The following is an 18,633-nucleotide window of genomic DNA, read 5'->3' on the forward strand; positions in this document are numbered from 1 at the left end:
CTTGTTTATTTTTCTTTTTCTTTTTTCGATTGACCACTGTCCGTTTTGCACGAGGAACTCGTATTGTCCGAAATTGGTAATATCACTTTTCGTTTTTTATTTCGTCTATAAGATCCTTGTTTTTTAACACTTTTTGAAAAATCCTTTTGAGACATGAACACTAAACTCTGAAGTTACTATTTGTCCGAAAAATTGTACGTTCATGTCCGTGAAAAAACAGTTAAATTATTTAATTTTGATCAAGCACATGTAACAGTGTACTTCTCCATTCAAAACCACGTTACTTTCCCCTCAACTTTGGATATTTGTCATTTGTGTGTTATAAGCATTATCATTAAACGTAAATAACGTAAATTGAATTGTGTTGTATTATGTTTGTTTGTATGTGTGTGAATGCGCGCGCGTGCGTGTACGTGCGCGTGCACGTTCGGGTGCCCGGTGCCCGTGCGTGTATGCGTGTGCGTTTGTGTGTGAGTTTGCGTGCGTGCGTGCGTGCGTGGATGTATGCCTGTCTGTGTGTGTGTCTCACAAGAAAACTATCATATATATTTGGATTCGAACCCGCTACAGGTAATTTAAAGATCACTTTAGTCCGCAACAAAGCCATTTAACGGATGATTTGCCCAATTGATAGTCTACTCTTTGTCATGTTTGAAATATTTATGTACAGGAACAGTGCATAACCGAGTATATGTCATGTATATGAATGTATTTGAATATTTCCGACACCCTTTTAGTGAAGACATGTTTTAAATTGAATGTACTTTTGAATGCCGACGACACAGTTATTTCTCTACAACAAAAACTTATTTGCAGTGTGCCCATAAAACGACGTATTCTTATTATAATATATATATAGGTTTTCTGAGTGAAAAATCGAAGAATGTTTAACAGAAAGTAAACGGTCATGGATGGAACAGATTGTTTTGCTCGCAGTGAAGATAGTTCTAATATCTAAGTAGATAATATCTACTGATTGATGGGTTTATTCATCCAAGTAATGTTTACTCATTTAAGCTGGGGTTTCAGCCATTCACTTTTTACCATATCATATAATGCACTTGGTTAGTTTCGGCTCGGCTTGTTTTGTCGTCGTAACTTAAAGTTATGTTTACTCTTTAATTGAAGCGGGTGGTTCAGCCATTCACTTTGTTACCATACAGGTTAGGTTCAGCTTGTTTTGAACTTTAAATATCCGATGTTATATCGGCAATGTTAAATAAACCTAAAGTGATACAAGTTATTACAGATATTTGCTCGATGATTGGATAAAACTTAATAATATATATCAAACCTTTTACATCTATCTGTGTCGATTCAGACTGAATCAAATTATCATTGATGTCCTTGACATTATTATGCACCGTGCAAGTATACAGCCCCGTGTCCTGCAGTGCCAGAGAAGCAATCCTCACAGAAATATTATCACGGACACCTGCTTCTTCCGTGTTGTCGTTTGGTATTGCAGTTGTTCCGAACGTCTGATTAAAGCCAGTATAAGTATACTGGGAAGGATAACCATTGGCTGAGCAAGTGAGGATCAGTGGTGAACCTTCTGTCAGTGATGACGCCGATTGAACGATCGACACGTCAGGCGCATCTGTTTGATTTTGAATACCATGTTAATAGCGTTATAAGTACTCAATTATAGGTATTTACTTTAAATTATGCAGGTTATTGTTAAGAGGTATACGAAGTTATAGATGTATATAAATAAACAACGGTATTGGTTGTCGTATTTCACAATCATTTTGAATAAATGATACTACATACACGAACATAATCACCCCTTGTTAAAGATATTTTAGTTTACGTAATTGGCTGGAAAACATTACTGCATAACAAATATGTTGCTGCAACGCTAGAGTTAAAAACACATTTGACTAAAATGTTATATACGCATATGCACAAGACTAAGGGACCTTTCAGTGATTTCCTGTACACCAAATAAGTCATACGTGCATTATCATACGTTACAATCATATATGTCACATGTTTTGCAGAAATAATAAACGAACAACAACATAGGTAAAATGTTGTCGATTATACATGTAAATCAGACCTAAATCTTTGATCCAGGACGTGAATTATCTCCTTACCGTTGTGAATAATTGTGTTGTTTTGATTATTTTAAGCCTAACATTATTACAAGAAAAGATTCATGACAAAGTGTATCTGCTGTTCAACGCAGCCGAAACAAAACTGCTATATCTACTTAATAGTTGTAATATTATTACAGGAGAACGTTTTCTAATTTCCGTTATCTACAAATAATCAATGTATTTAATACGTTACGATGATACACATTCAGAAATGGACCTTACATTTTACAAGAAGCTGCAATTCACTTCGAGTTGTTTTATTGTAGGCCGTGTAGATATTGGCAACATCACATCTGTATGTGTCTGTCATGTAGCGGTCGACTGGACCAAACGTCAGACTTCTATTCTGAGACATGATAGCGTTGTTTGTCAAATTTCTCCAGGTGTATGAACAGCCAGGCCAGCAAACAGAAGAGCAGGTAACGTTCAGGAGAGTGTCGCCTTCCGTCGTTGTGTACTTTGAGGGTACGCCCAATGTGGCTGAATCGGGTCCATCTGATAAAGACAGTTAGTTAAGTTATGCTTACATTCTTGATTACTGACTTTCGGTAATAACAATAGACACATAAAGTTATATAATCTTTAGAGTATTTTGTTACATCCTATCAAATCATTAATTTACATACAAAATATTGTTACAGTATAAGCACATTTAGGAATTGAGTATTTCTTCGGCGGTTTCCAAATTGAGTGGTACTATTATGCTTATAAAGCATATGACGTCGAAAACAAAATGTTTTGAATTGAACTTTTGGTTTGGTTTGCAAAGCTCCCAAAGATAATCTCTTCCTGAAACCATATTAAATTTCCTAGAAAAGAAAGACCCGATTCCTAATCGCAACCAGGTCAAATTAGGACTATGGGGCAATTACAACTTAAAACTAAGCGTATTATCAAGTATCACGTCGCCGAATTTCAGTTCTTAGATAATGTCAAAAACCTTTCCCGGTTAGCTTGTTTCAATTTATAAGCTAGATCTACTCAGAATTAAGTGTTTGGGGAAAGTGACACATTTGTCAGTATTCAAAAGATGTTCTGTAAATAAATGCAAATACTTACACCTGACGTTGATGTTCACCACTACACTGGTAGCTGTTTCATTAGATGTAGGATTTGTTGCCTCACACTGGTAGGTTCCTGCCTCATTCCTCGTCACCTCACCAAGTGCCAGGTTGTGATTGTTAGACGCGGAGGAAGGGGTGGGTGTCGTCTTTCTCCAGCTATATGTGCAGGTTGGATAGCAGCTGGCACTACAAACTATCGTGATGATAGGCTGATTCTCGTTTATCGTGTAGTTCATATTAGATGGGTTTATTAACGAAGTATTCGGGCCGACTGGAAACAAAAGATCATAACAGGAATACATTATTGCATGTTGATAACGTCGCTTTTCTTTCAAATAGCTAAATGTCTCCATATACATGAAGTTACAATTTATTAATAGAGAACTATCAATACATTTATTATTTCAAAAAATATTATTCCTTTTATAAGCACGTAATTGTATAGTAGATGTGTTAGTTCTAGGGTAAGATATATATTTGACCGAGTGAGTATTTACTATTTCATATTTTCATGAGTGTTATTTTTCTACCTGTAAATCTTCTTATTTGTGATCACGAGGTGAAATATATTTACAACTTATACTTAAAGTTTGACACATAATTTGAAAACTGCGTCAAATTTTAGCTTAACGACGACATATTGGTCGTGATTTTTCTTTCCATCACTTTAAGCATTATCTTTCATTTTACACATGCCACGAGCCATTTTCAACTCACATATGACATTGACAACCACAGTGGAACTATTTCGTGTTGTGGATGAGCTCGGGTTTGTAGCAGTACAGATGTACGACCCTGCCTCTTGTCTTGTTAGCTGACCAAGATTTAAGATTGCATTGTTCCGTCCCGTTCTAGTAGTGCCAATTTTCGACCAAGTGTAAACACATTCCAGGTGACAAACTGCAGAGCAGGTTATGTCTCCTAGAGTGCCACCCTCTGGCTTCGTATACGAGGTTGTAGAAGGGGATAGGGACACTATGCTAGGACCATCTGAAATGAGAATTGTTAATTACTGTGTACGCATAATCTGGGTTACAAACTGTGTAGCAGGTAATGTCTCTTAGAATATTACCTTCTGTCTTCGTATATTTGATCGTGTGTAAATACACGCAGAGTCTGGCATATAAATTGACGGGCACGTTATATGTAACGCCCTCCGTCTTAGTATAGTTGGTTATATAGTGAGATAGGGTCTCGCTTTCAGGACCATCTGATGAACAAAAGCCAAGTGTGACTCATGAATTCATGTGATTAATTCTCATTAATATTCGGTTTTAACTAAGAAAAAAGCGTCGTTTTTTCTGTCAGAACTATCAATATATTTAATGGTAATTCTAATTTAGCTTACTAAACTTCTTTTCTATATACACGGCCTGGTATTCTACTTACGTTTGTATACGATTTCACATTATGAAACCTAAAATTGTACACGTACTCACGTTAACTCAATTATATTTATCTCATAACATGGCGATTTATATGACTTTAGTATGCATGTTCTGCATGCAGAGAATAACTTTTAAATAGTCCAATATGTAGTTCAAAGTTATAGTTTATTTTATGTCTAAGTGTAAAAACACAACATACGTGCCAGTGATTTCCATTCAACTTACACTACTTTAAAGTCATTTGTTAAAGCTTAAAGCTGAATATGAATCATCTCGAGTCTATCTCCGGGGTAAAAACAAGTATAAGTGCCATTTTTGGAATTCCCATGACAAGGTACACTGGCATGGGTCAAATTAACAAACTCCAGGGTAAGGTTAATGAATTATATGGAAATATATGCACGAGTTCTGGAGCGGCAAAACTATTTCGCGCCATAATGAGTGCATATGTTTTCATATAAATTTGATTATATTTTTTTAGTATATGCAAACAAGGGAACACAGTTGGTTATTTCCTCCTATTCAGTATGGTTTATTAATCAACAAAAAAACGTTAATATTTTATAAAATATTAGCAGACTGAAAATAATTTCAATTCTGTGCGAAATCTAGGGCTATCAAAAAGTCCGAATTTTATCCACGATTATCTGTTAAAAAGAAAATCACGCTTAAACATATTCAGTTTAGACGATATCAGACGCTTGTAAACAATGAAAGTATATAGGAAATTAATTGTGCGTAACTTATAATATTTTATAGAATAATACATGGTTGACCATGGCTTTCGTTGATAATTGCCCCAAGGGAAGGAATAATTGCCCGAGGGCTTTAGCTATTTATAGTAACATGTGTATTTTTTATGGAATAATACACTTGTTCCTATGTATCGTGACATTTTACAACAAAAATTCGTTTCGACAATAATGATTATCGTTTCTACCCGTGAGATTATCACGGCACGAAAGGCCGATTATGGCATAATTACCAGTGGAAGACGTGTACGTGCACCATGACGTCATTTTCACGAAAATTAAAATGTCTTACGAATATCTGATACGCAAACATTTATGCAAACACCGCTTTAATGGGATTTGAACGGAACTATCGGTGCAAGGAAAGCGTAAATAGTTTTACCATTAATGACACCTTCCGTGTTTCAGTAAACGCGTACAACCTGAGACGGTACTGGATGTTTACATTCGGTGAAGTTAAAAAACAGTGAGACATGGAGAGATTTCGTTTAAAGGATTTGTTTTACTTTATCCGCTGAGAAATTTTAATTATTCAAGCGAAATGGCTAGGATCATTCAAGCCGAGATTCTTATAAAACTGCTCCTTGGTCTGATCAAATTTCCAAGTTTTCAAGATCATTAAATATGCTCATGTCACAATTTTTTTTCATATAATACATATTAAATCAGAAGAGAATGACATATCAATACAAAGTATGCTTTAATTACACTTGTTTATCAATTTACTTCACATTAGCATGTGTCACAATGTAATGGAGGAGGCATTTAGAATAACAATTGCACATGTACACCAACGTCATTTAAGCATTATTTCTTTTATCAATTTACATAACTTTCATACTGTATATAGTATAACATGAATTCATCCATTACATGAATTGGTTAAAATTAACATTGTTCGGGTATCTAATGTATTTACTATCTATACAGCGTTTATCATAAAATTCCTTACAGTCTTATACATAATGAAATTCATCCCCTAAGCAATAGTCAAAACAGAATGGACACTTTCTATTATTATACTCGACATGTTTCCAGCTTCCATTTTCTACTGGCAATTCGTTGTTTCTTGTTCTTAATTTAATTACATATTTTAACAAGAGCCGTCGTAAGACAGTGCGCTCGACTACGCCGCTTTGACTTAGAATACAATAACGATGTAATAATACAAGTTTGGTCTCTTTATGTCAAACCTAACTAAAATTATTTGATACATAAGGTGACTTTGATGCTGCCCTCCCACCAGCCCGCCCAAACAATGACCCAAGTCATTCAAATAACTTGATTTCCTATTATGAAAATGTGGTTAAGAATATACAAATATGCCTTTCAACGGAAATTAAAAATAATAATAATAATTCAAGGGTCGTTATTTGTATTTAGGCTGAAAACGGAGTTATGTTTCTTGTTGTAAGATGGTAGTAAATAATTTTGAATTTTATTAAGTGCATTTAATGAACGGTATAGAAGTTTTTTTATTAAAATCCCAACTTGCCCTTAACTTTTACGTGCCTAAAACTTTAACCTAAGTCAATCAGGGGCCATAACTTGTTTTAAGGATATGGAGTTATGTAACCTCATTGGGTGATGGTCCTGAACAATTGTGTGAAGTATTAAGTCAATTGAATGAAGGGTATAGAAGTTATTAAACAATATCCCAACCTGCCCTAAAACTTTAACCTTAGTTCCATAGTCAATCAGGGGCCATAATTTGTATAAAAGATAATATGAAGTTATCTAACCTCATTATGTGATGGCTCTGAACATCTGTGAGAAGTATTAAGTCAATTAAATGAATGGTATTGGAGTTTAAAGTGAAAATTCCAACTTGCCCTAAAACTTTAACCTGCCCTAAAACTTTAACCTAAGTCAATCAGGGGCCATAACTTGTATTTAGGATAATATGGAGTTATGTAACCTCATGGTGTGATGGTCCTGAACAACTGTGTGAAGTATTAAGTCAATTGAACAAAGGATATAGAAGTTATTAATAATTATTCCAACTTGCCCTAAAACTTTAACCGAAGTCCAATAGTCAATCAGGGGTCATAATCTGTGTAAAGAATAATATGGAAATATCTAACCGCATCATGTGATGGCCCTGAACAACTGCGTAAAGTATTAAGTCAATTGAATGTAGGGTATTGGACTTATAAGTGAAAATCCCAACTTGCCCTCAAACTTTAACCAAACGCCAGCGCTGGGGCGAGTAGTATAGCCCACCTATTCTTCGAATAGTAGAGCTAAAAATGTGTTTGGTGTATATATAACATAATTTTCAAATTCATTTTTATACACTTTGTAGACAATACATTTCCTTGAGCAGACCATTTATCTATTAAAAGGTTTGACATTTTTAGATACAGTTTCATGAAGCCAACGTTTATTTAAAAAGTCATTACTGTGCCAAATGTTTATAACCCTACATTTTATATATTTATATTATATATGACGTACCCACCGAAAATATGATTTTCTAGGATTTTCGAAAAACATAAATCTGCTCAAAACAATAGTGTACATCGACACTGTAATTTGGGGGAAAGGTAGGGTTATTAATGTCACCCAAAAGTCAATCAACCGATTGTCAATATGAATCTGTAATGGTTTAACGCATGTTTCGCCCTAAACAATACAGTTCGGTGGACTATTTTTAACATCTAAAACATATTAAAAGCATTTGAATACGTAAGATACAAATACTCACAGCTGTTATATAAGTGGTTTCAAATGTGCCTACGTTTGCCAATGAGTTGGTGTTATTTTCATACACGAAATGTTGTTTACAGTCTCTGTTGAAGGTGGGTTAAAATAAATACGATTAAGCCTCCAAATAACTCGCTGACAGTGTGTAAAATATATGCAGTTCCTATCATTAACGTCAGAACGATTATGCTATAGGTTTTATATCATTCTGGAGTTTAAAAATTGTATTGATAAACAGAAACTCTCAAATTTGTCAAATCGATAACATCCTATAATGCAAGGATATATTCGCCCATATACCATATTCATACTTTTCATATTCCAGCATTTCCAAAGGTTTTATACCAGACATCATCCGTATTCTTGAATATCATCTATATTTCATTGTCGGTGAGTGTGTCGCAAACTGCATATAATTCCAATAAGACACGCGGGAAAATGCGGCTAATGTTGTAGAATTGACTTGGCTGGAACGCCTCCAAAGATTTTCTTCACTGGTCGAGTTCATGCGAATTAAGCTACTTAAAAGCCCTGTTTTTTTTCTTTTTGGAATCACTAAAAGGTGACCCTTTTATTCATAAAAACATATACAAATCATAAACATGACAAATAATGAACAAAAAATCATGATATACAACTATTTCATCTTAAAACATTGGATTTTTACTAAACTAATATAACTTGTGTTTTTTTAACAAGCCCTGTTTTCTGTTTCATTTTGGTATCATCGTATCGTCGGGATCATTTCAGGCGCTCATAACAGCGGTAGAATTAGTCGAAAAGACCTGTGTATGGCGAAAATTTGGCGATAGTGTGTATATTTTATCCGATTCCTGCTACAATTTGGAATAACCGGTAATATTGTTGTGTGATATGCTTAGGATATGTATATTAGCTATAAAATTCATGCTTGAACTGTACGTTTACCGTTTTCATGACGAAGTGTTTTTGGGAAAGTTTCTTCTCTTGTCAATTATATAACCCTAGTGGATTTTTAGATTTTATAGAATGTTGAAATAGCGTCAGTCTACAAATCATGATTAATAGTTGTAGTGTGTCCCATGACGTGATAAGCAGCCCATAAAATGTTTTCAGGATCAAGTCTGACTTTACCCAGCTGAGGCCACAGGCAACAATTAAAAGTAAGCAGGGGGCAGCTGTTGGGATCTGCATCATTCATTCAAGTCTCTGTGTACGTAGGTGATGCCTTGGATAATATTCATTTTTAAAGGTTTAACTATATTTAATTTGGATATTTTGAATGAGAGGACTTGGATATTTTGTTATATCATTGGGTTGGTAAAAATGTTATAATAAGTAGTTTATAAGAATACCCTTACGTGAAATTTCATGTCCTATCGTGTGTGGAGCTTTGGAGCCAGACCAGAGTATGCTTTCGTCATGTGATGTGCATGAATTCATGAGACAATGATAAGTATATTTGATATTTGATGACGGTATAAATTTGTTTAAATTTAAGAATGGAAAGTGTAAAAAATACTAAGGACTTCCATTTCATCTTTGGTGCTGCAAGTTTGTGTTGGATGCGGTTGGCAATGCATGTAACTGTTAAATGAAGTTGTTGTTGCTAGTTACTGTTATATGCAGTTGGTGCTGCAAGTTACTATTATATGCAGTTGGTGCTGCAAGCTTGTATATGGTGCAGTTGGTGTTGCAAGTATGTTTTGATGCAGTTGGTGCTGCAATTATGTGTTGATGCAGTTGCTGCTGCAAGTATATGTCGATGCAGTTGCTGCTGCAATTACGTGTTTATGCAGTTGGTGCTGCAAGTATGTGTTTATGCAGTTGGTGCTGCAAGTATGTGTTGATGCAGTTGGTGCTGCCAGTATGTGTTAATGAAGATGGTGCTGCAAGTATGTGTTGATGTTTTGGTGCTGCAAATATGTGTTGATGCAGTTGGTGCCGCAAGGTAGTGTTCGATGCAGTTGGTGTTGCAAAAATGTGGTGATGCACTTGGTGGGGCAAGTATGTGTTTGAAGAAGTTGTTGTTTTAAGTATGTGTTGATGCAGTTGGTGATGCATGTACATTTGTATGTTTTGATGCATTTAGTCTGTGCGTATTTGTTGATGCAGTTGGTGCTGCCAGTATGTGTTGGATGCAGTGGGAGCTACAATTAAGTGTTGGATGCAGTGGGAGCTACAAGTATGTGTTGATGCAGTGGGAGCTACAAGTATGTGTTGATGCAGTGGGAGCTTCAGGTAAGTGTTGATGCAGTGGGAGCTACAAGTAAGTTTTGATGCAGTTGGTGCTGCCAGTATGTGTTGGATGCAGTGGGAGCTACAAGTATGTGTTGATGCAGTTGGAGCTACAAGTATGTGTTGATGCAGTGGGAGCTACAAGTATGTGTTGGATGCAGTGGGAGCTACAAGTATGTGTTGATGCAGTGGGAGCTACAAGTATGTGTTGATGCAGTGGGAGCTACAAGTAAGTGTTGATACAGTGGGAGCTACAAGTAAGTGTTGATGCAGTTAGTACTGCCAGTATGTGTTGGATGCAGTGGGAGCTACAAGTATGTTTGGATGCAGTGGGAGCTACAAGTATGTGTTGGATGCAGTGGGAGCTACAAGTATGTGTTGATGCAGTGGGAGCTACAAGTAAGTGTTGATACAGTGGGAGCTACAAGTATGTGTTGATGCAGTTGGTGCTGCCAGTATGAGTTTGATGCAGTGGGAGCTACAAGTATGTGTTGATCCAGTTAGTGCTGCCAGTATGTATTGGATGCAGTGGGAGCTACAAGTATGTGTTGATGCAGTTGGTGCTGCCAGTATGTGTTGGATGCAGTGGGAGCTACAAGTATGTGTTGATGCAGTAAGTGATGCCAGTATGTGTTGATGCAGTTGGTCTGTGAGTATTTGTTGATGTAGTTGTTGCTGCAAGTATGTGTAAGATGCAGTGTGAGCAACAAGTATGTATTGGATGCAGTGGGAGCTATAAGTATATGTTGATGTAGTTAGCGCTGTCAGTATATGTTGAATCCAGTGGTCGCTACAACTATGTGATGATGCAGTGGGAGCTACAAGTTTGTATTGGATGCAGAGGGAGCTACAAGAAAGTGTTGGATGCAGTGGAAAATACAAGAATGTGTTGATGCAGTGGAAGCTACACGTATGTTTTGATGCAGTGGGAGCTACAAGTATGTGTTGGATGCAGTGGAAGCTGCCAGTATGTGTTGTATGGAGTGGGAGTTAAATGTATGTGTTGATGCAGTGGGAGCTACAAGTAAGTGTTGATGCCGTGGGAGCTTCAAATATGTGTTGATGCAGTTGGTGCTGCCAATAAGTGTTGGAGGCAGTGGAAGCTACAAGTATGTGTTGATGCAGTGGGAGCTACATGTATGTGTTGGATGCAGTGGGAGCTACAAGTATGTGTTGATGCAGTTGGTGCCGCAAGGTAGTGCTCGATGCAGTTGGTGTTGCAAGAATGTGGTGCTGCAGTTGGTGGGGCAAGTATGTGTTTGATGCAGATGTTGGTTTAAGTATGTGTTGATGCAGTTGGTGATGTATGAATGTGTAAATGCAGTTGGTCTGTGAGTATTTGTTGATGCAGTTTGTGCTGCCAGTATGTGTTGGATGCAGTGGGAGCTACAAGTAGGTGTTGGATGCAGTGGGAGCTACAAATATGTGTTGATGCAGTTGTGATGCATGTATGTGTTGATGCAGTTGGTGATGCATGCATGTGTTGTTGCGGTTTGTGATCATGAATGTGATGATGCAGTTGGTGCTGCAAGTATGTGTTGATGCAGTTGGTTCCGCAAGGTAGTGCTCGATGCAGTTGATGTTGCAGGAATGTGGTGATGCAGTTGATGAGGCAAGTATGTGTTGATGCAGTTGGTGATGCATGTATGTGTTGATGCAGTTGGTTTTATGAGTATTTGTTGATGCAGTTGGTGCTGCTAGTATGTGTTGGATGCAGTTGAGCTACAAGTATGTTTTAATGCAGTTGGTGCTGCTAGTATGAGTTGGATGCAGTGGGAGCTACAAGTATGTGCTTATGGAGTTGTTGCCGCAAGGTAGTGCTCGATGCAGTTTGTGTTGCAAGAATGTGGTGATGCAGTTGGTGGGGCAAGTAGGTGTTTGATGCAGTTATTGTTTTAAGTATGAGTTGGATACAGTTGGAGCAACATGTATGTGTTGGATGCAGTTGTTGCCGCAAGGTAGTGTGCGATGCAGTTGGTGTTGCAAGAATGTGGTGATGCAGTTGGTGCTGCCAGTATGTGTTGGATGCATTTGGAGCTACAAGTATGTGTTGATGCAGTTCGTGCTGCCAGTTTGTGTTGGGTGCAATGGGAGCTACAAGTATGTGTTAATGCAGTTGGTGATGCATGTATGTGTTGATGCAGTTGGTGATGCATGTATGTGTTGATACAGTTGGTGATGCATGTATGTGTTGATGCAGTTGGTCTTGATTATTTGTTGATGCAGTTGGTGCTTCCATCATGTGTTGGATGCAGTGGGAGCTACAAGTATGTTTTGATGCAGTAGGCGATGCATGTATGTGTTGATGCAGTTTGTCTGTGAGTATTTGTTGATGCAGTTGGTGCTGCCAATATGTGTTGGATGCAGTGGGAGATAAAAGTAAGTGTTGGATGAAATGGGAGCTACAAGAATGTGTTGATGCAGTGGGAGCTACAAGTATGTGTTGATGCAGTTGGTGATCATGTATGTGTTGATGCAGTTGGTGATCCAAGTATGTCTTGATGCAGTTGGTGATCCAAGTATGTGTTGATGCAGTTGCTGCTGCAAGTATGTGTTCATGCAGTGGGTGTTGCAAGTATGTGTTGATGCAGTTCGTGGTCCAAATATGTTTTGATGAAGTTGCTGCTGCAAATGTGTATTGTACGCAGTGGGTGCTGCAAGTATTTGTAGAAGCAATTGGTGCTGCAATTATGTGTTGGATGCAGTGGATGTTGCAAGTGAGTAATGTATGCAGTGGAATTGAAAAAAGAAGCTAACTGGTATAACCATTCTCATTATATAAATCGTAACGTTTTTCTCTGAGGCCGAAATAGGCTTTTTGATCATTTTTTCGCTTGTCGTATATCATTTGTTAAATGACCTAGCGCTTATTCAATCGGGGAAATAAACACTGACGTCATTACTCCTTGCGTGTAATACAATTAAAACGTCAAGTTGTACCTATACAAAGGACTAGACGAATGTAAATATTTTTGCTTGGACAATGAAGTTGTTTTGTGTTTGAATATTATGTTACTAGTATTTTGAATATCATTAATTTCAAGTCGTGAATCATCGCTTTTTTCTTAAAGAATTACGATATCTTTTATACAAAACGGGTTTTACATTTATAACCGATTTCCATTAAACAAACGTTTTGATAAGCATTATTACATATTTAGACACAAACGTATTTCTATTTCCAAGTTTGATATTGTATAAAGCACTTTACTATATCCATTTCGTATGTATTCATTTGATAAGGTGATGAATTATTTTTTACTTGTTATGTTATTATAAAAATACTACTATTATTTGATATTTGACTTAAAAGTTAATAAGGTTGACGCGACAACAAAAGCTATTCGTGTTTTCTCAATTTTTTCGTTATAGTTCAAGCAATCTTCGTCGTTTAATTCTTCGCTAGAATAATAATTATTATATTTCATGTAAAGTTTAGAGTTTATGAAAGATTTAGTACGGATTGTGTACTTTTGAAAGGTAATACATCTTGTGAGATAATCCCTCGTTAAAATTAAAAAAAAGATTCAAACCATTTGGTGTGGAACTGAAAAATGTTTGAAAGAAAAATTAAACTGCTTGTTTATTATAATTTCAATACCTTAAAAAACGCATACTCGTCGAAGAAACCATTTATTCTAGCACACCGGGTAGGCATTTCCGGTGAATTCAGCCGTGCTGGAAAATACCGCACCCCCTTGCCAGATGAGTATATTTTTTATAATACACTATGAAATCATAGTTATGAGATTTCAATGGATGAGTTACATAAGCATGAACTTTACAAGAATATACCTTCAAAACAAAACAAAATAACCCTATAAAGACGTGATACTGAAAGAACTTCTTGACGTATGCAGTGAATAAAAATTACAGCGCGTCATGGCGTTAGTTAACTTCATTGTACGCGCTTTTTGGTGAAATGTACAAGAATGCGATTGTGTCTATGTATTTGTTTTCAACAACAAAATGTAATTTAAGGTATGCTTGAAAAAGATCAATCACTTGTGTCTGTTCCGGACAGAAAAATCCGACCTTCGGGCACGCTGTGTAGCCGGTACATGGCAAGACTCCTTACCTTGCAACGCAGGTGCCCTCACGTCGTACTTTTCTATCCGGAACGGACAAAATGTAGTTTTCTTGCTTTATCTTTAAACTGTGTTTGGAGGTGGTTATAGTAAAGATATAATGGTTATTATAATGAAAATGACAATACTAGTAATAGTGATAAGGCTATTGATGATGGTGAAAATGATACTAATGGTTTAAATAATATTGTTTCATTTTTAGTTGTGAAGTTGTGAATTATGAAGAGGAAAATAATAATAAGGATAATAAAACTGACTTTGGCTTTTGTATTTACGCGAAAACCAAACAAAACATTAATCAATACATAGACTCTTTGCTTTCGTAGTCATGTTTGATTCAATTCAATAATTTTTGTATCATAAAGTGAAGGTGTGAGCATGGGAGGAAAACAAAGGTATGAGACGGTTGTGTAATCAAAGCGCTGAAAGCGCCGCAAGGCTGTCGGTGATGTAACTAAAGCAAGCAAACACTACCGACCGCTAAGTTCTTTCAAATAATTATCGCCATGTTGTCAAGAATATCTGGACAATTAAATGAAATATGCATGGACCGAAAAGACAGCTGGTTACTAGTATTTATTGACAAAAGATGCCTTTGAGGCAGTTTTAAGGTTATGACCATTCAAAGTATGAGGGTAGTTGGTACAGTTTTCAATCATATTCAGGTGATGGCTGATATGTGCTGATAAAATGTATCATATTAGCAGCAGGGAATAAGTAAATGACATAGTTTTAATGACCAATATTGGAGTTGTAAACTTGACCTCCAAATCCAAAGGGGTCATCTGCAGGTCACCGCAAACCTAAATTTCAAGTTTGAAGGCCATGGGTGCAGGCTTTGTCGAGTTGTCACACAGGCAAACGTTTTGCGTTCAGTGTCTCTGTGACACTCATTAAAATAAGAAATATTATCAAATAATGATATAAAATATGAGTTATGAACACATAAAATAAAATCCGACAAGTTATTATGAGTTTAATGAGTGTTTTTTTTTTATCATACTGTCAAAACATAATGATATAATCTATTATTCATCAAGAGCACCTGCGAGGCTGCGGTGCATAGATTTACAGCAATCTGAGCCTTTAGGCCATAGTTGAGTTGTTGCGATTTATATACAAGGTGACTGGTCTATCTCGAAGTTTACCTGAGATGGTCGAGTTGTTAAGATAGGTAAAATGGTTGTGTTTAAATGCATTAAATGCTTGTTTTGTGGAAAAAATCTTTGCACTTGCATAGTAAAAACTAAAATACGAATATAAGCCTTTAATAACAATTTCAAACATATCATACTTATCAAAAGTTCTACAATTTCAATATCTTTCAACATCCACCCTGTTTTGCACAAACCCGATTAGACGTAAGAGATTGGAAGAATCCCATATATCACGTCTATTTTGTTCGACTATTGAAGCACATATATTCTTATATCTTATACGAGATCCTTCCAATCCCTTACATCTAAACGGGTTTATGCAAAAACTGGGTGGGTATATATATTAAAATTGTATAAAGTGAAGTACTTTATGTTTGAATTCGATAATAAAGGTTTATATTCATATTTTACCATGTCAATGCAAAGCCATTTTGCACAAAGCAAGCATTAAGTGCATTACAAATCATGATTTACCTGTCCAATAAAACGAAACTTGACTGACACAGACAACAATTATGCCAAGCGGAACAACTCAACCCTATCGTAATAACTCGTCCACCTCCAACAAGCTTCGAGATATAATCATAACAACTCGGCCATGGTTGAAGTGTTGCGATTGTTGTAAAACTGTGAACTGCAGCCTTGCAGGTGCCCTTCATGTATATATCGTTATGTTTTGACAGAATGAAATGAATAAAACCCATCAAACTCATAATTATTCATTGGATATTGATTTTTTTGTACGGAACTAATATAAAAAACATTCTCTGGTTATATTTCTTGTTTTTTTTTATATTTTATAGACGCAATATGCTTTAACCCGGAATCCTGATGGGAATAACTACCCACTCATTGCTCCAGCCAGGATTTGAAAAGGGCAAGCTACACAAGTCGTGAAGGGGCGATTGGGGATGGTTGTGGGAGGGGTCTCTCTGTCACTAGGGTTTTTGGGGGGGTCTCCCCCTAGAATTTGTTTTCATACTCAATTTAAATCATTTCCCACCATTTCCAGACTTGAACAAAATGTGTTTTGTTTTTCTCAAAATTTAGAAGGGTGTGTTTGAATATCATAATTAAAATTGGTTTTTTGTCTGTGGTAGTATGATTGTGCTTGTCCGGAGTCTTCTTTAGTGAAATGTCACATATTTCTCCTAAAAATCATATAAAATGATCATAATTAAAATTGGTTTTTTGTCTGTGGCAGTATGATTGTGCTTGTCCGGAGTCTTCTTTAGTGAAATGTCACATATTTCTCCTAAAAATCATATAAAATGAAGAAAAGAAACAAAGACAGTAAAACATTTGAATCAATCAAATAAATAAATACACAAAAAAAAAACAAATATGTAGGGGACGAATTTTATTTTGGTACGATCGGGACTGGGTACGAATGCGACATTGAGCCTGGCTGTTATTTTTTTGTCTCTGGTAAAATAACGTTTAATATGCTGTTTTAGAATATAATGACAATAAAAATCACTACCCTTGCTTAAAAAATCACTTATAAAACATAGATAAACATTGATAGAAATAACTGCGAAATTTGTTCTGACAAAATGGCGGTTTCAGCGAATTTTGACACGATCGTAAACATGATAGGTAAACGCTACATAAAGCATCAACATATTTTTGTGAGTTACAAAAAAAAATTATCATGAATATTTTACCAATAAATTTTCAAAACATTTACTGAAAAAGTGATGTATTTGATTGTGTTTATAATCAACACCGATGTTATGCTTATAAATCGGCAGTGACCGTCTGCTTAAAATCAACAACGTTTAAATGGCAAGTCTCATATGTACAATACTATTAACAATTTTTTAAAAGTTTTAATTGTGCTTGAAAAAACTTTTCACCATCACTTAAATTTTCTATCGCATTTTACGAACTTTCATCATTAAATGAACAAGTTCTCAATGTATATTCGGACTGGCTGACATTCAATTGCCCTGCCTCCTGCTGATGTTTCCCTGTTTGGCTCTTCTTTATTACTGGATTAGAAGATGATCGATTATGAATACACAAGTCGTTTGCTCACTACACAAATACACAATTAGCTGTCATATGACTTGGACAAGGCACATGGAAAGATGAAAGGGCAGTACGTCAATGGGGGCATGATGACACCTAGCGGGAACTCTATTATCATAAGTATTACGTAATTTGCCTCACTTATGACAGCAGATTAAGGGCTGATTTTTATAATTATTTCTATAGTGAAAAGGGCACTAACGGGATAATTGGCGCTTATAGAGCATTTTTGAAAAGGGCACTACTCAAAAAGGGGACAGGGCGGTAAGAAAAGGGGCACGAGCGCTGCGCCATAGACAAACGGGCTGGCTGGAGCACTGCCACTTTTGGTACAAAACAATTTGTACGTGAAGGATTTGCCATATCAAAAATCCGTCAACGTACAGTTATTTGGACTAGTTAAAAGGTAACACTGACTTGAAAGTAACATGAAGACGTTGTAGTATAGGATTTGCAATATCATTTTTTTTTAAATCATAAAAACGTGCGTCAACGAACAAATATTTTGACTAAGAGATATCAACTACATGTACCTTTGTGTCCGAAATTGATCACTTCCTGGCAGATCATTTCTGGATTGTCTCCATCTAAATTTAACATCTTTAGACGCATACATTGATGCCATATTTGCTTCGACTGATATTGAAGCAATAACACTGAATAATGGTCGGTTGTTTTGTAGAGGAACGTGTTCGAAGTAACATTCAATTCCATTTCCGCATACTCGCCGCCGGTATTAAACGCAGTCAACAAAGAGATAGAGTTACGCAGTTAATATAGACAGAGAAGGGTTTTAAGAAACGCAGTTAACATACACACAGAAGGCCATGGAGAAACGAAGTTAATAAATAATAAAACGGATTTCTTAAAACATTTTTGTTCAAGTGTATGTTGAACTTATAAGTAAAAAAGACAACAACAACAACAAAATACTGTAGATTAGTCACTACTGGTAGTGTTTCTTGTTCAATAAAAGTTTATCACGTGTAATTTTATTATAAGATTTATCAAGAAAATTCTAATTTTGGTATATTTTAAACGTATGTATATTGTTTACGATACAATATGTTTAATGCATAAAACATGATACAATATTCACAGCATGTTAACAAATAAATCAATGAA

At 36.0% G+C, this 18,633-nt stretch overlaps 1 protein-coding gene across 4 annotated transcripts in view; it reads right to left on the bottom strand.

Annotated features, from left to right (window-relative positions):
* LOC128234192 (hemicentin-1-like) overlaps positions 1-18,633 on the bottom strand; it is a 73,726-nt gene that overhangs the window by 21,856 nt on the left and 33,237 nt on the right. For all 4 annotated transcript variants that reach the window (XM_052948260.1, XM_052948262.1, XM_052948263.1 and 1 more), the window contains 4 exons: positions 3,884-4,156; positions 3,162-3,437; positions 2,325-2,597; positions 1,295-1,600 (listed from right to left, as the gene is read on the bottom strand). In XM_052948260.1, the coding sequence (XP_052804220.1) occupies positions 1,295-1,600; positions 2,325-2,597; positions 3,162-3,437; positions 3,884-4,156 (1,128 nt within the window). The remainder of the gene's footprint in view (positions 1-1,294; positions 1,601-2,324; positions 2,598-3,161; positions 3,438-3,883; positions 4,157-18,633) is intronic.

This window comes from Mya arenaria, chromosome 5 (assembly GCF_026914265.1).
Source record: "Mya arenaria isolate MELC-2E11 chromosome 5, ASM2691426v1".
Classification (NCBI taxonomy): Eukaryota; Metazoa; Mollusca; class Bivalvia; order Myida; family Myidae; genus Mya; species Mya arenaria.